General features: G+C 31.2%; 1 protein-coding gene across 1 annotated transcript in view; it reads right to left on the bottom strand.

Moving 5' to 3' along the window:
• opa (Zic family member odd paired) overlaps positions 1 to 23,902 on the bottom strand; it is a 78,467-nt gene extending 54,565 nt beyond the window's left edge. The window contains exons 1-2 of the mRNA XM_089647064.1: positions 23,647 to 23,902; positions 13,127 to 14,231 (exon numbers count right to left, since the gene is read on the bottom strand). Of these exons, the coding sequence (XP_089503190.1) occupies positions 13,127 to 13,919 (793 nt within the window). The 5' untranslated portion in view covers positions 13,920 to 14,231; positions 23,647 to 23,902. The remainder of the gene's footprint in view (positions 1 to 13,126; positions 14,232 to 23,646) is intronic.
• Between the last annotated feature and the right edge of the window lie 893 nt (positions 23,903 to 24,795).

Here is a 24,795-nt window from a genome sequence, read left to right as displayed (position 1 = left end):
CGAAAATGTCTAATCAGTAAAAGCAGAAGTAAGATAAAATGTTTGATCAATATAAACAGAAGTAAGATAAATGTTTGATCAATATAAGCAGAAGTAAGATAAAATGTTTGATCAATATAAGCAGAAGTAAGATAAATGTTTGATCAATATAAGCAGAAGTAAGATAAAATGTTTGATCAATATAAGCAGAAGTAAAATAAAATAGTTGATCAATATAAGAAAAAGTAAGAATAATGTTTGATCAATATAAGCAGCAGTAAGATAACATGTTTGGTCGATATAAGCAGAAGTAAGATAAATTTTTGATCAATATGAGCAGAAGTAAGATAAATGTTTGATCAATATAAGCAGAAGTCAGATAAATTTTTGATCAATATAAGCAGAAGTCGATAAATTTTTGATCAATATAAGCAGAAGTAAATAAAATGTTTGATCAATATAAGCAGAAGTAAGATAAAATTGAGCTCACTTCGGGCACACAGAAAAGCCAACAATACACTACTATCGTTAGTAACAGTAATAGAGTCGGTGTTAGTTCGAGGATAAGAGTTTCTTGAGTATGACCTCGGGGGAATCGTGTCGCAAAGAAAGCAGTAATTATTAACATGAAGTCAGGTAGAGGTTAGGTTAGGTTGATCGTTTTTAGGAAATAAGTTTTAGTTAGATAAGTTCCTAAATTCTTCACAATTATTAAAAATTATATGAATCAACAAATTTGTAGGTATTAAGCCCACAGTTTCTGAATTTCTTCCGATTTATACGTATATTATTTTTTTAATATTATTATATAATATAATATCTATGCATTTGTTGAGCCAAAACGGTAAGTATACGTTATTCCCTCGGTAGAAAAAATAGCAAAGTATGCCTCAAAATAATTAAACACACATTTTATTCCGTTATTTAAAAAATTCAAAGTGTATCTTTAAATGTCAATTATTTGTCGAGAGATTTTTGCTTTATTTTAAATAAGTCCCGATTTATTAAATATTTTCTCTTAATTATCATCGTTTTTTTTATATCAGCACGCTCTCTCTAACATTCGTATTTATATAACTCCCTTCAAACTACCCTCTTCTTATTTTTGAACGCTTACTACGGAGCCTTAAGTTCACAGCCGTAAAATAGGAATTGATTCGTTTGTTTTCCTTAAACGATTCTATTATCCATTTATAAAACCAAGTAACGAATATTTTCGAGGCGCACCAGTGATAATGCTCATTTTAATTTTTTTTGTAGAAAAGTAAGAAATTATCTAAAAACTATTAGTTTCAAACGCGTTTGGTGACCAGTCCTGAATAGCCAGGTACGTTCCCACCTTCCTCTACCCTATGTTAATGTTCATGTTAGTTGTATGTTTCAACATTTCAACATATATATGTCATTAAGACAGTAGTTATAGACCTTAGTTACTTACGAGTCACTAGATATAAGTCTTAGATGTAAGTCACTAGTTTTATGTCAGTAGTTCTAGTATTAATTACTTAATATATTTGTACAGCGCCCTTGAGGTCTTTTTTCACGAAAATGGCGCTATATAAATTATCCAAATATTATTATTATCACTACCCTCTTCTGCCCCTAACTAAAAAACTACCTACTCTAACCTAACCTAACCTAACTTAGTTTAACGCAACCTCACAAACATACAGAAAATTGTAAATGCCATAAAAAATTTAAGAAAGAAAAAATAGATTTTAAATAGGCACCTACACGATTGACCGATTCCTATCGTAATAATCGAGCTGTCTGTAATCGATTATTTTTAATACCTAACCTCGATTATTTTACAAAGCTAGGTAATTATTAATTAGCATTAATAACGAATGAGTTCGATTCAAGACGATTCTTTAAATAGCAAACAATTCAGTTAATTCGGTTCGTTACTCTAAGGTCAGCAGATCTAGATATTAGTAATCGTCTAATCGAACTTTCTAGGTCAAATCGAGCTGTTTACTATGATCGTTCTTTTAGTGTAACAGGCCCTCTCATCTGGAATAGACTTCCCTCAGCTCTTACTAATCTCCAGAATTTGGCTGAATTTAAACGAGCTTTAAAAACAAAATTATTTGAAAAATCTTACCATTTATAAATTTTAACTTCTTTTCAATATTTATAATAAGCCATATTCTAAAACTTCCGGTAATTGTTTGGTTTCGGTTGTCTCCTTATTGTACCTTTTTAGTGTCTGCTCAGAAAATTCTCATTTCTGAGCAAAAACTGCCTCCTGTTTTATGTTATGTTTTAGTTTTAATATTCGTGTTTTGTCCTGTCCTACTGTTATTGTTATTCTAAGTTTTGTCATCACTTTGTATAAACAGTGTATTTAGTGTTATAATATTAGATCTGTATTGGGTAAGGCACACTGTAGGAATAATTTTAAGAACTATTAACACTGAATTACCATTTTTTTTAAGTTTGTTATACGAGTAGTTAAGCGCACTTGAAGTGAAATGACACTAAACTGCGCTATATAAATTCCATGTTATTATTATTATTATTATTACCAATCTTCGTGAAATAAAAATAATGTATCTCATTAATTTTTGTTGAGACTACAATATAATTATTTGTCAAATTGAGCCTTTCAAAAAAGGTTTTATACTTTATGGCTGTCGTTGCAAAAATTGCAAAAATAAAAATAAACTGAAACACAGTCATATTTCAAATAAACTCCATTTTCGAATGCATTAAAAACAAAATCGAATCGACCCAAGAGTTGTCTCGTGGTATCGTTTGGCAAAAAAGGAAAACGTAGTCAGAAGAGACAATCCAATATTTTTATAATTTATGTATGAATTAGTTGGGGATAATCCTTAATGTTCCCACGTACCACGCCTGACCCCGACTCTTCACTACCAATAAATTAGACCTCGCCAGCGGCTCTCAAATTGTTTTCATCTTGATTATATAATTTTTTGGGAATCAGAACAGTTAAATGACCCCTTGAATAATTTATTTATTCATATGAATAATTGGGAGATATATCTCCCAGTCTGGCACGGTCTCATAAAGTTTGTGATATCTCATTTTGTATTACAGTGAAAAATATGATTTAAATAGCTTTGGAAAGAAAAAAATACCGCGCTTTAAGTTTGCATTCAAAAGTTCTTTAAAAGCTCAAAAATATGTAAAAATAATTATATGAAACAAAAATTAACATTTGAAAAATATTTGTCAAGGCTTGCAATTTCTTAAATACTTTTTCTATATAAATAAAAATGTAAATTTTCGATTGCTTTGAAATTTTGACACAATGTTGCATCATTCGAATACGCGTATGTTTTTATATGACTATATTATATAGATGTCACCTGTGACAGGTAAAAAATTGCTTTTTTTAAAACAGAGCCATCTGTTGGGCGTAAAAGCAACACGTGCTCTTGTTTCTCTATCTGCACAGATAGTCTGAGACGCAGTAGAGCGTGGCGGGGTAAAGCTAGTTTCTTAAATAAATATTTTTATAATAAACGAAAAAAATTACAAATAAATTTTAAAATACCTTTGTCTAGTTAAAGTGTTTTTTTTAAATATTTTGTTTCATGTAAAGTAGTAATTACAGTTTGCACGATAAAAAACCATCGGTAAGCGACGACGTTAAAAACTTTATCTTTGTTTGCGTTCAAATTTTTAATATTTTTGATTGCATAGTCAATTTATAATACTAAATTTTAAAATAGCCTTTCATCTACTTTCAATAACAGTGTATATTTTTTTTATTTAATTAAAAAAAACAGTGAATTCATCTGGAATCAAATGGAATATGTATTTTGACCGTTCTCCTAAGAAAAGAACATTGCAATATGTCAAAGTCTTTAGGGGTTAAGTACCTACATTAATTATCTATATACATTTATATATATAAACAAATTATACCTATAATTATTACATCGATATTTTGTCGTTGCACGTACTCCAATGTAAACAAAAACCAAGGAAAATATAAACAGTAAGAACAGTGAAAGAAGTAATAACGAGCATCCATAATTTTTGCATCTAGAGATAGACTCAAGTCAGTTTGATTTTATATGTTTTAATGTACATTTGATCTAGTCTACATCTCGTAGGGTTTTAAATGTTTTGGGGAATTTTGCACATGCTTTAATTTAAACAATATCATATATTGCTGTTTGCAGATTACCGAGATCGTAATAAGTTTGAGAAGCCATAGCTCTTCAGCTGGTGCAAACAAAAATAATAAATTTATCAAAGAAATTATAAATATGCTTATAATTTAGATACATATTAGTATTTCGAGTCTGTGTCCGACAGTTTGAGAGTCAGCGTCCAGCATTTTGACCCACACATATAATAATAATATTGTATCGGTGCCCAAAAAACATAAGTTCCCTTCGTTCTCAAATAAACACGGGTAACTACAACCAACCAAACATCGCCCACTCTAATCCACTGGCACCACAAACACAAACCCTGCAGACGTATCACAGGACTACAAGACAGACCCACGATCAATATACTAGGTGTTCGGAAACTAATGGTACAACCAGGAATCTAAGGAATCTAAATTCACACAGAACTAAAAAAAAACAAAAGTTTAAAACAAATTTGAACTTGGTGATAGACTTTTAGTAAATTATTATTTTTTTTAATATCAATGGTGTACATTAGGGTGGTTACAAGGTATAAGGTGAAAAAATATTTTCGTCCTAATGCCGGTCTGATTCCCCTAATATTTGCCATTTGTCTAGAAAATAAGATTTGGAAAGTTTTAGCTCAATTGGATAATGTTAACCCGTGCCTCATCGAGATTAAATATGAAATAACGATTTTTTGTAAAAAAAAAACTTAATTTAATCACTTTTGATCAAATTTTGTTTCCTATGAACATTATACATTATTAAACAATATAATAAACAACATCATTTTCAATAAAATAATATAATATATAATAAAACATATAATAATATAATAAAACATATAAAAATATATAATAATACCACTGCGGTTAATACTGGTCGCTTCAACGGAACCTGCGTTTTGTTTGAGCAATTATTAAAGAAAAATCTTCTGTATTTAGCATGTCGCCACCATATTTAAGAAATTATTCTCAAATCAGTTTTTGATTTAAAAATGGGCACAACTACTGGACCCCACTAAAATATTTTAAAAAACTTTCAGACTGTGTGGTCGAAGCTAGACAAGACAAAATACAAAACTGCTATGGAAGATAAAAATTTTAGACATAAAATAGGGAATTCAGATGAAATATCAATTTTTTTTACAGAACAATTAAAAAACCAACAGCCATGGGATGATTACAAAGAATTAATTCAACTTTCGTTAGTTGTGTTAGGACATACTCCCCCATAAGATACTTTTTTCAAAGTTCCTTGTGCCATTCATCACGCTAGATGGATGGCAAAGACCATTTATTGTATCAAAATATATCTTTTCAGGGATCAATTTACATTAACAAATTTAGAAAAAAAGCTATCACTGACATTTGTTTATTTTTAATAAACATTTATGTAAAAGCGTGGTTTAACGCCCCCAAACCCACTTTGGCCCTACCAAGACCTACAATTTTTAAAATCTCTTGTAAAATATGTATAGAGAAATCGATAAAGAACTTGCAGACAAGGCACTGTCTAAAATGATAATTCATCTGCGGTACCTCAATTCTGAGCAAGTCGCATTTTCTTTCTTCGATGAAAATTTAGAAAAAAGTGTCAAAACAAGCATGGCTGTAAAAATTCTACAATTAACTCCAATTGAAGAACAAACATGTGATAGGGGTGTGAAAGCAAAACTCAGTCTCCATCAAGTGGATAATTTATTGGACAAAAGTATCGATTTTTTTTGTTTCTCATCAAACTCTTTTTGTTTCAATTCAAACTCTTTTCTCTTCAGTATCAATTTCAAATCTTTTAATATTAATCTTTTAAAATTTTTAAATACGGATCCTGACATATGGTGTGAAAATACACATTATTTAAAAGCAAAAAAATATAGTGAACGGTTTCAAGGTTGTCAATGACACAACTGAAAGAGGGGTAAAATTAATCCAAGACTTCAATTCCTGTTTGACATAAGACAAAGAACAACAACAGTTTCTGTTACAAGTTGTATCGGAATGTCGAAAATTTTTTCCTGACTCTTCAAAAGCCACGTTATCTTAGCCATTACCACCTTAATCTGATAATTAATTGTAAATGAAAATAATAATAATAATAACTTCTTTCTTTCATAATGCTTTCTTTTGTATATTTTAAATAATAAAACTTTGAACATTATTTCTTCTTGTTTTTTATACCTTTTTGCATTTCTTTTCTCGTAAATCCATCATTTTCAATTTGGATTGTGCTGTATTTACTTTGAAAACAGTTTAAACTACACCCTTTTTTATGTACCAATTGAGAAAATAAATACATAAAGCAAAATCTGCACAGCACATGTAATTAAATCTTGCAATATTGATAGATATTTTATAATTTTTTTTTTATAGAAAGTTAAACTTCAACCTTGATGAGGCACGGGTTAACTTTATCCAATTAAAATGAAACTTCACCAATCTCATTTTTTAGCCAATTGGCAACTTTAAGGGGGTTCAGCACAAAAAAATTCCAACATTGATTTTTTGTAACCACCCTAGTGTACATATACCGTAACAATAATTACATGTCGCAGAAAACAAGCATAATCAAACACTAGTTACAATTAACTGTGGCATTTGATCATAAAATGAAGACAAAGTATAAAATTAATACAAGCTCTAGAAGAAGATACAAGTACATATAAAATATCTTAAACAAGTATGAGTAGACTTAGGTTTAATTAATAATGATTTAGAAGATATGATAGTATAGCCTTTTCTTACCTAGCTGCTTCTATGTCGGAACACGTGTTCATGCATCTGCATTTGCCTTGATAGTGACGAAATGCTAAATATTATAATTTTTATAAACACATGTTCTGACGAAATCTATAAATTGATTGGTTGAGGGCCTGAAATCCCGTTTTTAACAAAATTACCAATAATTTGGAGAGATTCTTATGGGAGCTTAGGATCACAGGGACCTAATTACAGAAACTGGTGTTTTGAGTTAGGCTTGGATTCGTAAAGGCGAAGCTTAATGCCAAATTATTATTTTGATTAATCTTTATAACAAATCAGTGTACATTATGAAAACTAAAAAATATTCATTAGTTAAATTGAAGGTTTTCCTATCGTTTCGCTTGAGTAGAAAATAAATAAAATAGTAAATTACCCAATAAAAATAAAAATGTAAGCTACTAAAAAGAAATGTTTTTTTCAATAGAAATGAACGCGTAAAGGAAACAACTTTTAAAAAATACAGTATTATAGCTAAGATTATCTGTGACAGTTTGATAAACTTTTTTGCTTTCTTATAAAATTATTTACAAAATACGTAAAAACCAGTTTTTTGTTTGAAATCGAACGTTTCTAGACTACGTTTGTCAAGCAATTTTAATGCCTATTACCCACGATATAAGGTATACCAAGAATATACACAATTTTGGCTTGTTGCTTCCTCTTAGAGCTATAATCATAATATATGTATTAGTGACACGAAGCTCAATTTCGTACATACAGCCATTTAAGAGATACAGCTGGGCACATGAGCATGTCAATCTTTATCTGCGTTTATCTCAAAACTATGTTTTTGCAGATAGGCTGTTGTGATCCTAAACCCCCGCTTATTAAAATAGCAATAGGTACTCATTTTTCCATGTACTAACGTGGAAAAAATCCTAGGTAAGTAGGTACTTACTGTTCGTCAAGTATTGACCCACCAAACATTACCCTTATTGTACTTCGAGTACCTACTTTGCCATTCAATAAAAATAGTTACAAACATACCGGCCATTCATTTCTAGTCACCAACGCGTGAAATCCGCGACCCTCCCTTACCAACGTGCCCTGCTAACGTGTGTTAAATACGGCGATGTATTGAATGCGCTGGGATTAGCTCGGAAGAGTGACCAGGCGTGAACTGGTGGGTTTCTCCGATGAAAACATTTCATTGTGTGCGATATGAGATGTCTAATTCAGCATTGTAAAGTAGAATATGCAACGAGTGTAAATATTTGCAGATATTATTGGCGGTATTTGAGGTGAACTACACAATACACAACATTCATTGTTATTCATATTTGATAAGTTACATCGCATTGTGTGGTAAGGTAGTTTATTTGTATAAAACTAGGATTCACCAATAATAATTGTTGTACAAATATATTTATTAAATAATTAATACGTACTAGAACTACTGACTTAAAACTAGTGACTTACATCTAATACTTATATCTAGTGACTCGTAAGTAACTAAGGCCTATAACTACTGTCTTAATGACTTATATATGTAGAAACTTACAACTAACATTAACTTTGACAATCTAATTTTACTAGCGCCAAAAGAAGAAGGAAGTTCTATAATATTATGGTGTTTTTAAAATTAATTTTTGAACAGGGGTGATGGTAAATGCGCCCAATGGATTAACTGGATATAATATATCTTAAATCTTAAATGAAATAAAAGACTTCTAAAGGCGATGCCATACGTAGTAATGCAAAATCATGTGTTTTTGGTTTGAAAATTTGGTCGCCTAGAAATGTTTCCTTTAATTAAATACTGCGAGTAGAATATATCTTGGCCTTTAAAATAATGGAGTATTTTTTAGATAAGTCTTTTTAAGCCCAGAAAAAAAAAATGTATAAGGCCTATGAAAACTGCTTTAAAGTTCAAAATCTCCTACTTACGAACCCATTTTCGGTTATGATTTTATTGTATAATGTGGAAAATTAAGTTATTTATAAAATGATCGAAAAAAAAAATATTTATGCCTGAACATCCACAAAATAAAATAAAAGGCACTTTTTGGCCATGTTTTTTTCTTGCATAAATCAAAACAGGCGGATGATGTTAAGCGGGAATTTAAACCTTATCGCCATCTACGTAAGGGTTATTAGTTATTATTGATATCGGCTCAATTTAAAATATTACACGACGTAGTTCATCGTCTTACACTAAAATATACTCGTATTCGTTATTTATTCTTTTCATAAAAAACTTAAATATGTTTTTGAAGCAAAAATACTTGACCAAACTGATTTTTTTTATTCAAAAGGTTACAATCTGGGAGGCGGGTATGGCTACCGCCGCCCCGAGAATCATTTATTGGATAACCAACACTTCTGCCATAGGTCACCTCAAGTGATTCGCCACGTTTGGTGACTTAGCAGAGGTGACCGGGTTCATGGGGTGAGGTTTGTCTAGGTATTGGCGGCGAATGCATTTGAACAGCCAGACTATCTCGACCCATCATTCTGTAGTGGGAGGGATGTATTCATACATTCGTCATTCCAGGACACATTGACCCCCGGATTTCTACCCACCCCTCATAACTTTTTCATTCCTAGAACTTCTCCTCTCCCTCCTTTCCCTTAAAAAACCCTTAACACAGCATCCCCAAAGATGAAATAGGCCCTGAGGGAAATTATTTTCCTTATTTGCCTAATGTGTGTGGAGCTTCTCCTTTCTTCGTTCATTCGCTATAGATGCCAAAACCATCTAAGCGTTCCTTTCTTAATTTTACTCAGACGATCATTCAATGCATTCCGACATTATTTTAATCTCGTTAACTATGATTACCTTTCCCAAGACACCAACAAAAACGATCCAAGGCCTTAATCCTATCAGCAGATGACTTTAAACGCATAAAATTCATCAAAAAATGACTTCTATGGGAATCACTCGGGTCCAGTTTTTTCAATCCAAAATAATCTTGACTATTGTCAAAAGTGTCTGGAAGGTAATTTATGACGTTTTCGCAGTAAACATTAAACTCGGCGTTGTTTGAAAATAGAAGAATCGAATCATAATGGTCACTGTGACTGGGCTTTGTTTGCCGGGTTTGGTTTTGCTCCTCTACCGGGAAACAGTGTCGACAATAATAGAAGATGGTTTTGAGATCGTCAGCGTGAGACAATGCCGGAGTGTTGAAGAATCGAGCGAAGAAAAATGATTTGACAGATAAATATTACCTAATTTCTATTTATTTTGGAAGTATGTTTACGAAAAAAGGTTGATAGTGATATTGAACGAAGGGTAAATGCAGGAAACTCCAAAGACGTGAAGCTAGCAGTCCACAATGGAGTGCTGGTACCTACTATGGTGTATGCCAGTGTTGCCTGAGAACTGTGGCATAGGAAGGATGAAAGTACATTGAATGCTGTATGTAATGTAACCATGTGTAAACGTGTGAAAAATGTGCAGATTCGCAAAGAATGCAAAGCCGTTGTTAGCGTAATTACTAAGGAGTAAGATCAAGAAAGGGACGCTCAGATGGTTTGGGCATGCAGATCGAATGAACGAGGATATGAGTGTAATGAGAATATATGACACGACTCTGAATGTAAAAAGAAGTCGGGGACTCTACGGAGAAGTAGGTACAAAAACATGGAGCGAACCAAATACTTACGCCATGTCAAGAATCAGATAACAGATGGTATGTATGAGGCAATGTATGAATGTGAATGAAGCAAGGAGTGCGTGCAAAGTGTGAGTTATTTGCGGTCCATTCTCTGAGCTGAAACAGCGTGATGGTTACGTAGTTAGTCTATTTAAACTGAATAAATTCAGATTATTAGAAATTGTGTTATTTTATAATCAAGTTATTTCGAAACAGAGTATAAGGAGTCTGCAATCAACAATTCGTCATCATATTACAGACATCTCAATTAAATAGCAGATTTGATATTGTTCACAACACACGAAATAATTCTAACAAAGAAACATGAATTCTACTACAATGAACACATTCCGGAGATGTCTAAATATTTGGAATGTTACAGTCAACGGTCATAATTCAGTAATGTGATATTTTCACAGCATCCCGTTGGCCACTGTAACGTAATTCGATATCCAAACTCCACCGGTGTTAATAATACGTAATAATTTATGAATATTTTTATTGATAGTCCACAATTTCCTGTAACAATTTTTTACTATAGCAATATTTTGACATTTTTCAGACTATTCAACAAAAATGTTATTTCCCCGTGGGTGATTTTGTGGTTATTAAAATATACAAGCTATTAAAAAAGTACTTGTATGCAAAACCCATCCAGTATTTTGTCAGCACCATTTTTAAAAAATTGAATAAGCAAGGTAAAATGTATTGACTTTATTTTCAAAGTTGCTTTTGTAATTTTAGTTATATTGTACATTTAAGTTTAAAACCTACTAATTTTAACTTACACAAAAAAATATAGTTGTGAAAGATGAATATTTGGAGCAGGTGGATGACTTTATGTATTTGGGAAGTATGTTTTACGAGAGATGAAAAAGCTGACAGTGATATGGAAAGATGGGTAAATGCAGGAACTTCCATTAATGGAGAACTGAACGTGGTTAGCGCTAGCAAAAAAATGATCAAGGAAGCGAAGCTAGCAGTCCACAATGGAGTGCTGATACCTACCCTGGTGTATTCGGTAAGGCATGGAACTGTGAGAGGAAGTATATAAGCAGATCCCCTAATCCCTGAGACGTGTGTGTGGTAAAACCATGTTTGATCGTATGAGAAATGTCCAGATTCGCAAAGAATGCAAGGCTGATGAATGGCTAATAAGTAAGATTAAGAATGGGTCTCTTAGATGGTTTGGACTTGTAGAGCGAATGAACGAAGAAAAAAGTGTAAGGAAAATATGTGACACAAATGAGAATGGTAGAAGTAGTCGTGGACGCCCGAGAAAGACATGGCACGATCAAGTGAACCAAATACTTGAGTTGGGCCATGTAAAGAGTCAGAAGAGTATATATGAGACAATTAAATAATGTTAATTAAGTGTTAATATCAAGTGACCTACCAGGTAAGTATTGTACTGTATATTATCTCCATAAATAGTTAGTAATAGCATAGATCACTGTAGAAATATATTATAAATTTGTACAGCGCCCTTGAGGTGATTTTGCACAAAAACGGCGCTATACAAGTCATCCAATTATTATTATTATTATTTTTAATGTATTATTATGTTTATGAATGTGAATAAGGCAAGGAGTGTGTGCCAAGACCGAGTTGTTTTGCGGTCTGTCCTCTCTGCCTACCCCTGCGGAGAAAAGGCGTGATGGTTAGTTAGTTTGTTTGTAAGAGCAACTATTTTCAGCTCCAAAAATAATTTCCACCTTGACGTATAGTGTTTTAACATTGTAAGTATAATGTTAAAAATCAGACACAGATGAACATCATTATATTGTTGATACCGTGATTTCATCAAACATACCATTACAAACAAAAACTAACTTTTAATGAAAGTAGACCAACTGTTATTTTATCATTTTCCAAAGTCATCCGAATTTTTGTTGTCTATAAACTAACACTAAACGGACAAAAATTGAGATTGAGTCATAAAAATGTAAATTAATGTATCATTTTTAATGTGCGTGGGTTGCAAGAATTTCGAGATTCTTCTTCAAGGAGGATTTTTTTACGATCGGTTAGTTGATTACGACAAGTTATTTGTGTTTTACGGTTTGGGGATACGTGTATCTTCAGATACATCTTATATGGTGCAGGTCTCTACTACTTAATTACCGACGTATCTACATAATAAGGCAAGTAGCACACGCCCAGGGCGCTAGGGTATTGGCTTAATGTTACGGACGCCCTCAAGGATCCGAGTTGGGGCCTGCATTATTAACAGGCGTTATTGATTTAAATAACTTTGGGATAATTAATTTAATAAATTAGAGTATTCGAAATACTTGTAGATATCTTGAATATAGGCTTGTCTTTTATTTGATTTTAAATGATTGAATTGAATCTCTGTTGAATTTCAATAAAAATAAAAACTTCTTTCTAATGGAAAGAAATAAGAGGTTTGAAGGTAGTTAGTAGGAAACTGAAACATTTATGTGATTGTCGTCTGAAGACGTACAAAAAAAACAAATTGATCGAATTATGCAAATTCTTGATTGTGTATCAGATTCATTTTGCAATAGACAGTGTATAATAATCAATAGATTTATAATGGAATTGAGTCATTTACAACAATTCATTTAGAAAACATAGAAAAAATGCCGTACAAAGCTCAAATTTAATCCAAAAGAAGGAAAATTATCAAAATATGATCTGAACTTACCAGTATGTGTTCTCTTGTGAATCTTCAAGTTCTCCGATCTGGCGAACACTTTACCGCAGCCCGGGAAGGGGCAGGGGAATGGCTTCTCGCCCGTATGAACCCTGATGTGATTCACCAATTTATATTTGGCCTTGAAGGGCCTGCCGTTCCTGCTGCAGCCCTGCCAGCAGCACGCGTGCGTGGTGCACTCTGGCCCTCCAACGTGCTCCACGGTCAGATGTGTCACTATCTCATGCATCGAACTGAAGTTCTTCCCGCAGTGCTTTCTCGGAGCCGGCTGATCGGGCTCAATCCATAAACACTGCATTTCTTGCTTCATTGGCTGCCGCATGTAACGGAAGAATGCTCCGTGCGCAGCAGGATGGTGTGGAAGAGACGAGATATGATGCGACATTGCAGCAAACTGATGTGGAGGAGTTTGATGATGGTAATGAGGTTCTGATCTCCATGCTTCCATCCCTAACCTCATTTGATGATGGTGGTTAAAATGAGGGTTCGCTGCTAAATGCTGATGATTTAAACTTTGATGATCGTGGAGAGGTGGTGGAAATATAACACCTTCATTAGGCTGTGGCATAAAGTCGTCTCTTCTCAATAAGAAGTCTCTCGTCGCGTATCCTGGATGTGGGTTGAGATGGGGGTGGTATGCGTTTGTCTGTGAGTGGGGTAAGGGATGAGGGTGTGGGTGGGAATGTGGGTGGTGGAGATCCGGTGGAGGAGGCTGCGGAGGAGACATCTTTAGACCGAAGGAGGCAAGATGCGCATGGGGTGTTTCCATAAAGGCGTTCATCATGAGGATATTAGTTGGTTCAGACCGCGCATGGTCAGCACCAAAGCAAAATCACAAATGACTATAAATAAACTAAAAACGTTTTTTTATGTGTTTATTTGTATCACATTATTTTTTTCTGGTTCTTAGAACTCCCCTTATCTTTGCAAATTATTAGAAATGTTTCACTGACGGTGTTTTTATTTTTTGTTCACTGCACTAATTCCATCACTTTTTAAGCCACTAGAATTTAGAATACAATACAATGTAATTAAAACTGTTTTTTTTACTGTTGTCTGAACGAATAGTTTGTGTGGTATTTCATCTCTGCACGCTCTGTTGGACAAAAAATAGATAAATTAAAGAAAGAAACTAGTCTATTACAATAAGTCGTTTATTTATATGCATATAGAGGAATTCCAACAAACATAGTAGAAATAACATACTGATAGAATTAAAATGCCTTTGATAATAATTTTTCAATTATATTGTTTTTTGTCGGTAGGAAGCTACTTCATCGGTTGATTTTTCTTTAAAATTAATATTGTGGACCTTCTCCAAACCATAGAAGTTAACAATTCATTAAATTTCATAATTAAAATTCAAGTAGATACTGTTACTATTTCATAATGGGTGGATAGCAGTACAAATGATGAATTTTTCAAAATCTATGAAACAACCCAACCCACGTGTATCTTTTACAAAATCAATGAAGTTATTGGGAGGAAAAATGGTTTGAGAAAGTAAACTGCAGTGGTGTAATTGTGGTGATAGTGAAATTTGTACATCGAGAATAATAAACAAGGAGGGGAAGAAAATACGTTGAGTTGTTCTTTTAACCAATATAACCATTTTTGTATAATGAAGACCAATCTCGATGATCTATTTCAATGACTCTAGATATATAAACTTAGAGGGAAAATCTTCAATTAGAATTAGTTCTACATTTAATGAAATTTAACGCATTTTAACATAATAGATTTTCTTATTATTATATAAATGGATTTTCTTATTAGTATATTAATGGATTTTCTTATTTTTATGTTAATAGATTTTCTTATTATTATATTAATAAATTTTCTTATTATTATATTATGGGTTTTCTCAATGTTATATTAATGGATATTCTTATTATTATATTAATGGATATTCTTATTATTATATTAATGGATATTCTTATCGGTATATTAATGGATTTATTATAATTATATTATTGGATGTTTTTATTATCATATTAATGGATTTATTATTATTATATTAATGAATTTACGTTTTTCATTTGATGGGTTTGATTTTACTAGAAGACGACATTGAATACAACAAATTTTGCCTAAAATATTTTTCGGTCTGCTTCTAAGGTATTAAAATAGAGCATTTATGTAAAGAACAAGGATGGATATAAAAATGGTCAGTACGTATATTCTCTCGTATGTAGAAAACGCATAAACCTCTTTTGTACTTTTTCTATTGCTAAGATATGTTTTTGTTTAGACGGGGCCTAAATAATACCTACCAGGTAAGTATTTTACGGTATATTATCTCCATACCTATATAGTTAGTAATAAAATAGATCATTGTAGAAATGTATTTTATATATTGTATTATTTTATAGTACCGGTCGGTGGCCGAGTAGACATCGCGCTTGGGTCCCACCCAGGCGTAGTGTGTTCAATTCCTCGGCTGGCTAAGTCCTCCATCACAACACAAACAACATTTTCAGCTTACTGTGGTGGTAGTAGGAGATTTTCAAATATTGTCAGGTTATTCGTAACCCGGGAATATTTGTCTTTCTTTTAAAAAATATATATATATATATTTGTACAGCGCCCTTGAGGTGATTTTACACAAAAACGTCGCTATACAAATCATCCAATTATTATTATTATTTTATTCTAGGATACTCTGAACAAGGGCTTTATATAAATGAGTTATAATATAATTATAGATATTATGTATTTTCACAGTCGAAAAAACATAACAGAGTAAAAATTATTATAGATTGCCTTGTAGACATCTACTAAATATAATAAACAGGATAACTACCTGTATATAATAAATACTTCCGCCGCCGTCGGCAACTAAATATGTTTGCAAAACCTGATATCCATTTTATACAAGGTAAGTAAATTTTATCAATCTTAATTTGAAATCAACTCCAGCCCGAATCGTTATTTATACCAATTATATAACAATTTTGAAATACCTACCCAATTAATTCAATCTGTTTACTTTAAATGTAAATTTTGGATCAGGATCAAGATATTATTCTAACTGACTATCCACGATATAATGTGTGTTAAATCTATAAAGAATTGGTAAAATTCGGTGTAAAAATCTAGAAAAACTACAACTTTTTTATTGCTCCACATTTTAAATGTTACCTACTACTCAAAGATGATTTTCTTATGTAATGACAAAGTAGACTTAAAATTAGTTTGAAATAAAATTTGAAAATTAAAAATAGTGGACAGAATAGACATCTCTGGTCAGTTTTGTATAGATTTTGCTCTGCAGGTAAGTGATAATGTATTACAGTCATCTTTGCATTAATCAGCTAGATTCATCCGAATTATATTATTTGACAAAAGAGGGCACCACTATTCCTGTTTGGTCGATTTAAGACTAAGGGATTAAAAATATTTTTGTCACAATAATGTGGCAGTACTTTTAGAATTACAATGTGCTAATTCAAGATTGTTCTAAATTCTACTCTTTTGAGAGCTGGTCGTGGCAGATTATAATTTCATAGTGCGAATGCAAGTATTATTGTGCCGATTGCCGTCCGCTGCCGAATTTGAAGAGTAAGGAGCTAAACTCAATGCGAGTGATATTTTCGGTGAGTCTTCTGCTTTTATGTATTTTGTGGCTGGATTATAATTTGTCACCTTTCCTGCAGAGTGAATTTTGTAATCAATCCATTTTTTTCATAGGGAATTAATTATTCCCTGATGATCACCAATCAGTTTTAGCGAATTCTTTAAAATAGAGCAATACGAATATCTAATACTTATGCCAAATAGATTTTCAATAAATAACCAAAATGATAAATGTTTAACTAAATTGGCTAAAAGTGAAACTGATGATTTAACAAGGATATTCGCATAGATAACACAAGAACGTGCCATGAAATTATGCTACAGAAAAGGGACAAAGCCGATACACAAAACAGTATATTATAAAACGAAATGCAATATTCACTGCCGGAAACTATGAAGTCTGCACCAATTGAAAGATTAAAGTTGGATTGTAGGAGCCACAGTAATCAAAAGAAAATGTAATAAATACTAAAAATATTAAAATGTATACGTGTAGCTCTGGGAAGTATTGAGTCCTGGGAAGACCCAAAACGCATAGAGCACGCCTAATTACGGAGGCAATTGAAATTTATAAAAATCACAAACATTAAAAAAGTCGACTGGGCTAACCTAAATAATTCCTGGTATCCGGGAATTGACATCTACTTCAAAACTAAACGCAGAAAACCATTGTAAATTATACTGAAATACCAGGTCTCAAAGGATTAGATCTGGGAACACCACGATCTTCGATAACACATTTGCCCTGATGATGAACACTTTAATGCTGTCTGAAAGGTTGGCTAAAGGAGGTGGTGCAACACGGCATAATATACTCCAAAAATAAATCACTATTTTGTAAGACATTTGTAATCTTTAATGTAATAATGGTAAAAATAAAATTAATAAATAAATTATGATGTTATTCAGCCTATCTTGATATGAAGTAGTAATTTTCCTATTAAATTTCTGATTATTTTCATCAATTTGTGTTCAAGATAAATAAATTGATTAATCTGATAATTCTGAAGAAAGCATCTTGCTTTGGGAGCCGTTTAAAACGTTGAATAAATAAAAGATTTGAATTGATGACTTTATGAAATTGATATTCTTTGAAAATTAGTGAACTTTACTAGTAAATAGTTTTTATAGATTGATTATACCAAGATTAGGACGGGGATTACGTAATTTTTTAATAAATTAAAAAAACTCGTTTGAATTTGTAAGTAACTACCTATCAACAGAATTATATGCTATAAGTGGGAAGATATGTTATAGGAGTATAGGAGCATAGTGCTCAGAAATATATCACGCTCATACCTAACATAGTATTTCACTCCAGAAACATAAATCATTGCAGTGGCCTGCAAAGTATACGTTCCTATTTATTCATTGCAAGAAAAAAAATCATTGCAATGGCCCACAAAGTACCTATGCCTACCTAATTATTCATTGAAAGATAAAAAAAACATTGCAGTGGTCTGCAAAGTATACCTATCTAACTATTCATTGCAAGATAAAAGAAAAATCATTGCATTGGCACACAAAGTATACTTACCTAACAATTCATTGCAAGATAAAAAAAACCACCTGTATTACAAAAATGGATTTCTTTTTCGTATTCCATTACCTATTCAGCCTTAGTTTTAAATGGAAACAATTCGAAATAGTATAGTGATTTATTTTTCATGTATTACGCCGTGTTGCGCTACCTCATTCTTTAACCAACGTTTTGGACAGCATTACAGTGTCCATTTTATACATCTGCTCAGATGATGGATACTGTATTGCTGTCCGAAAGGTTTGGCTAAATAAGGAGGTAGCGCAACACGGCACAATACCCCAAAAATAAATCACTATAATACTTTTGGCCGTGAAAATCTCAAATCATTCAATTCGAATGAAATTTGTATAAAACTGGGTACATCCAAATATTTAGATGTTTTCGAACAGGTTTTTCGACTCTTAAGAAATTCAACATTTGTATTGACTTGGTTGCTGTTTAAAACTAGGAACTCATTTTGACGAATCTTTTAATTTGATTACGTAAGGTATAGTTTTTCCGACTTGTTTCCGTAGACAGGAAAAAAATTGAATTTTTTTAATACAGTTCCTAAAACACTTTTAGTAGGTAGGTACTTTTCAAAAACCATACTTATTGTGGTTATTTTTATAAACATGTCCACGAATATTGATATATTTTTTTAATTAGAACAGAAGAACATTCGTAAACAAAATCCTTTTGGACGGGAAATACATTAAAATTCTTTGAAAAATATATTTTTGTTGCCTTCACAATAGAATCTGATTCTTCGGATATAAAGCATCAATTCGTTCCTCATTCCCCAATCTGTATTATACCTCCATTCCCCTTTTAGGTAATTGGTGGCCGTTCAAACATTGAAGGAATAACGAATTATAAATGTGTAAATATAAAATTTTTTGTACTAGACAATTTTAATTATGAAAACATGGAAGTATTTATTACGGGTAGATATGTAATTATTCCTAATATTTCGTTTTACATTATGTTGAATAATTTACGAAACTAAACAATTTTAATCACTAAAACAGGCAGGTATTTATTACGGATGAATATGTGTTGTATGGATGTAGGTACATATCTAACATCTTATCGAGTTATCAAGATTCCTAATGATACGCTTTATAAATATTTTGATAAAAATGTCAATTTGAATTCAATTTTTTCGTGGATTAAAATCGTTGGCTTTTAATTGGGTAAACAGATCGATAAAATATACATTTGTATTGAAATAATCTCCTCTAAACGATTAGGTCTCTGAAGTAATCATTTGCTAATAAATTTAACCAAATTGTAATGATACATAATTAGATAGTTATCAACATAATGTAGATTCTTAGTTAATATAAGTATCTAAAATCCTATTTTATATGTACCTACCTAACTAAATAAGGTTAGGTTAGGTTGGATACAGGAACCCAAGCAAGCAAACATCATTGCAAAAATAAACAAGTATATATCTAATAAAAAAAACGAAGCCACAGTTTGACATTTAACATACTCGTAAATAAGAGAATTCTCAGGGTTTTAAAAGATTTTCTGAAATTTAAAATAACAAAATAGGAGTATTTTCAGGGTTTACAGAGATTATGTGAATTTTAAAATGATAAAATAATAGTATATTCAGGGTTTTCAGAGATTTTGTGAATTTTAAAATGACAAAATAATAGTATTATCAGGGTTTTTAGAGATTTTGTGAATTTTAAAATGATAAAATAAGAGTATTTTCAGGGTTTTCAGAGATTTTGTGAATTTTAAAATGACAAAATAAGAGTATTTTCAGGGTTTTCAGAGATTTTTTGAATTTTAAAATGACAAAATAATAGTATTATCAGGGTTTTTAGAGATTTTGTGAATTTTAAAATGACAAAATAGGAGTATTTTCAGAGATTTTGTGAATTTTAAAATAACAAACTATGAGTATTTTTTGGGTTTTCCAGAAAATAGTGTACAAAGATTTGTGTATGGTCTATTGATTAACCGTGATAAATAGGCTTTTAAGACTCGGTAAGCGTTCAAAACGAAGATGAAGAAGTTTTGAAATGGAGATATGTAAATATAAATGTTAGAGTGAGCGCGCTAATGTATAAAACAACGAAAAATTTGAAAATATTTAATAAAACACAACTCATCTAAAATAGAGCACAATTTTCTCAAAAATGTGCAGTTGCATTTAAAGAAACACTGTGATTTTTTTCATATCTATAACATGTTAAATAACAGAACAAAATGTATTTTAATAATTTTCAGATCATACTTAGCTTTTTTTTATCAAAGGAAATTCATATAATTACTGTCTCGTTTCTACAAATGTATGATATTATCGTCTAAAATAACACATATTTTTCGGAATATAAAAACTTAAAGTGTTGCCAAGTATATAGTTAGCGCAACACGGCATAACACCCCAAAAATAAATAACAAACAATGTTATACAGCGGTAGAAATTCGGAATGCGGGGACTTAAGTAACGATTAGATAAATTTAAAAAAATGTGGTAAAAACAGTATTTTTTCAAATCCGTAATAATTAATTTGGCAGCTGCATCATTTATGTTCATGTACGCAATTCACTTAACTGCAAAAAACTGAATGCATTACAGGTTTATTTATTATAATGTATATTTAATATTTATTTAAATAAAAGTTATCACTAATTAGTTGATTGAGTACCTACCTAGTTGATTGATTCCCAAAAATACCTCTACATATTTTAAATTCAATTTTAACTTAGGTGACTACCCCCAGAATATTGCCGCTATGAAAATTAGCAAAAACATACCTATGTTTATTTTACTATTAATATTGGGTAACTTAGAGTAACTTTACTATCTTACTCACTTTGATAACTTTACTCTTAAGGTAATTAATTATGCAATCAAAATCACTCCACAATCACAATTTTGAACATATTGAATTTACTAAGAACGGGTTGTTTCGGAGAGTTAAAGCTAAGTTAATTTTCAAGTTCTGTGAAAGATTTTTTAAACTTCTGTTATTATTTCAGTTCTGTCAAGAAACTGTCCTATAATGATATAATGACAGAACTTGAATAGGACTTTCACAGAACCCGAAAATGAACGTTGAAAATTGATTAATTTTTCAAATTCTCCGAACAACCCGTCCTAAATATAGTGAAATCTTAGGTAACATCACATAATTTTTTTTTGTGATCTGGTTCACAGTCAAGATTACCTCAATTTTTTCTGGACTATTGTTTAAAAAAGGTTTCTAATTTGATTTGAGTTGAGAAAATTTGCAATAAATATGTGTAGCAACAAACCTTTGAATCTATAAGCCCTTGTCAGGCTTTTGTGTCGAAATCCTTCAACTTTTAAATAAAACAGATGCGACAAATGCGATTTTTTCGCTCCAATGAACTAATCTTTAGTTAGTGTTTACGCGAAAAGGGTTTGACATGTACTTAAATAGATTTTCTAAATCTCGAGTGAGTTGTATGTTTTTTTAAACGTTTTTAAGACGATTTGTATGATGATAGATTTTGACTAAAGAACTGAATTAAAATTTACAGCCTTTTGTGACAAAACGTTGCAATAGAAAGGATTATAGTTTTTTTTCTTCTTTTTAACGTTCTTTATCAGAAGAATAATAAAATTGTTCGAAATAAAGAATAACGTAGGCGGGAAGAAATAAGTACCTACCTACCTACCTACGGAACTTAGTCCTAAGTAAGGTTATAGATATAAATAATAATAATATTTGGGTATTGGTAATTTTTAACAAAAACGGCGCTATAAAAAATCTTCCAAATATTATTATTATATTATTTTTTATATATGTGTGTTTCCTTACGTTGAGCATAAAACTTTAAAACCTTTGAAAATACTTGAAGACTTTAATTCATCACGCCATTTTGTGAAATATATCCTCAAGTATAGTACTGTGCATTATCAGCCTATATAAAATATAAATAAATAATAATAATAACATATTTAGATTCTAAAATCAAGTTTATCAACCAAATGCATTATAGGTACAGGTATAACTGTATTAGTGATCGACGAACCGGTGGAAGCAATCTGTTAAAATAAATTAATAATTTGACAAGTTAGTAATAAGATAGATAATTGTAGAAATGAATCATATATTTGTACAGCGTACTTGAGGTGATTTTGCACAAAAACGGCGCAATACAATTCATCAAAATATTATTAAGGGCTGTTCACAGAACTGGAAAAGAAATTTTTCTCAAAGCTGAGATAAATTTCCTGAAACTGACAACTTAAGCAATTCAATTCATTCATTATTGAGTAGGTAAATAAAATGTTGTATTTTTTACATTGGAAAAGTAAAAAAAATAGAAGATAAAAATTTGAACCGAAGGAAATCCTTGTCTAATTTTTCTTTTTCAATATTTTGAAATACTTATAATAACATTTTTCTAGCTGCCCATAAATTAGTTTTTGATGAAATATGGATAGTTATTTAGGTACATATCTCTCCATCTGTTTACATCCAGGTACCTACATCAAATAATATAGGTAAATAGATATATGATTCAAATTAAATTCAATCACGTGTCTTCGACTCATAATAGTTTTGCAAATTAGTAGTTTTACGAAGGAACATTATGAAATCAAACATTGAATGTAATTAAGACAGTAGTTACAGGCTTAAGTCACTGGATGTAAGTTGAATCCTTGTTGTAAGCCAGCTGTTTTTATTATTTGATAAATATATTTGTACAGTGCTTTTGAGGTGATTTTTCATGAAAACGGCGCCATATAAATTAGCCAAATATCATTATTATTATTGTAAGTATTTTGTTAAATTACCTCGATAATATTTTTTACAGAAAAGGACCCACTTATTTGGCTACAATGTTAGGTACCTACTCTGTATCTAAATTTCTCTAATAAACAATAAACAGTGTTAATCTCAAAGACCTCCAGGTAAGTCCTGTATATTATCTGCTCTACAGAATATAAATAATAATAATATATGTACATTCTAAATTCTAATGCAGCATCACGTTCATTGGTTAAATGCATTACTTATAATTTTGTACTAGCGATCGACGAACCGGAGGATGCAATCTGTTAGCCATAACACTTTGTCTAGAATATATTATATATTTGTATAGCGCCCTTGAGGCGATTTTTCACAAAAACAGCGCTGTACAAATCATCCAATCACTTTTTTCAGACCACAGTTTCATTTGATAATGAAGATTCTATTATATTTACTAAATTCTTGTTGTGAAATGTACCAAAGTTTGTGTTTAACCTACCTAGTAAAAATACCTACTTGGAGAAGAAAATATACAATGTCCAATGCCTAATTCCAATGAAGGAAAAATGAAGCTAAATTAACATAAAAATATCTAACAGTAAAAATGATCAATTAAAAGCTTTTAAACAACGAGGAGAAAAAAAAATAAAAAAACAACCTACCATAATAAATATGAAATTGCACAATTAAAATAACACTTTTAAATCACAAATTTTATTTTGTTTTTATATCACTTCTTTGCGGAGATAATGTATTTTCAAAACAATTGAAATAGTCGAACAAACAATTTTTAATTTCTTTTTTATCACTGTATTTTTTTTATTTAAAAATTGAACGTTTGTATTTATAACTGTCAACAACAACAAGTAAAAGTAGTAATATTGACGTTGTTTGATTGTTAAATGTAGTGTTTTTAGTTTGATTTGGTAGTGTTTAGTGTTTAGTGTTGGGAGGCGATAGTCGACTAGCCGGCGCGGAACCCGGGCGAGCACTAACGGACCCCCGCTATGTTGGACGGGGCCATGGGCGCAGCGAGGGACCGCCCCGGGACAGGGCACGCCCATGGATTACCTTGGGAGGGGGGCAGGGGTTGTTACGCCAAAAATTTTCGGTTAAATTCAAAATTAAAAGTTAATTAATTTAGATTTGAACAAATAGAAGAAAAAGAGATTTTAAGTACTTCGAATAGTCGAGGATTAAGGTTAATAACAAAGAATACCAAGAATTTTACAAACGAAAGAAATGGAAATCAATTTATTAGACCTAATTTTAAAACAACACAAATGCGAAACCATTATATTTACCAAGCCATAAAAAACCACAATAATCTTCCATCTGAACTGCGCTGTATTGTTAACCAATCAGAAAAAAAAAATTTAAAAAAAAACTGAAATTAAACATTACAAATTTAAATCAATATTATTTAGAAAAATATAATAATAACATAAAACCTATGTAAGAATCGTGGCTCCCTTTTCAGGCAAAAGAAGCTCTTTTCTGATAAGGTACCTATTCATAACCAATGATGATCTAAAATGTACCTAATATTGTACCTTTTCCTTATATTACAATAAAAAAATTAACAAATTTATATAGCGCAGTTTAGTGTCATTTAACTTCAAGTGCGCTTTACTATAACAAATTAAAAAACGGTATTTTAGTATTAGTGGCCATGTTTTTAAATGTAATAATCAAGTTCCGATTTGAAAATTAAACATATTTATTGTATAGAAAAAGTAGTGGATTGAAGATGCAGGAAAACCTAGTAAAAAAACAAGATATTTGAAGTACAGTTTTCTGTGTAATATTTC

The sequence above is a fragment of the Hesperophylax consimilis genome, chromosome 26 (genome assembly GCF_061612785.1).
Source record: "Hesperophylax consimilis isolate HC1 chromosome 26, BYU_Hcon_1.0, whole genome shotgun sequence".
NCBI classification, from domain to species: Eukaryota; Metazoa; Arthropoda; class Insecta; order Trichoptera; family Limnephilidae; genus Hesperophylax; species Hesperophylax consimilis.
This window is presented reverse-complemented; position numbering and strand designations above follow the sequence as displayed.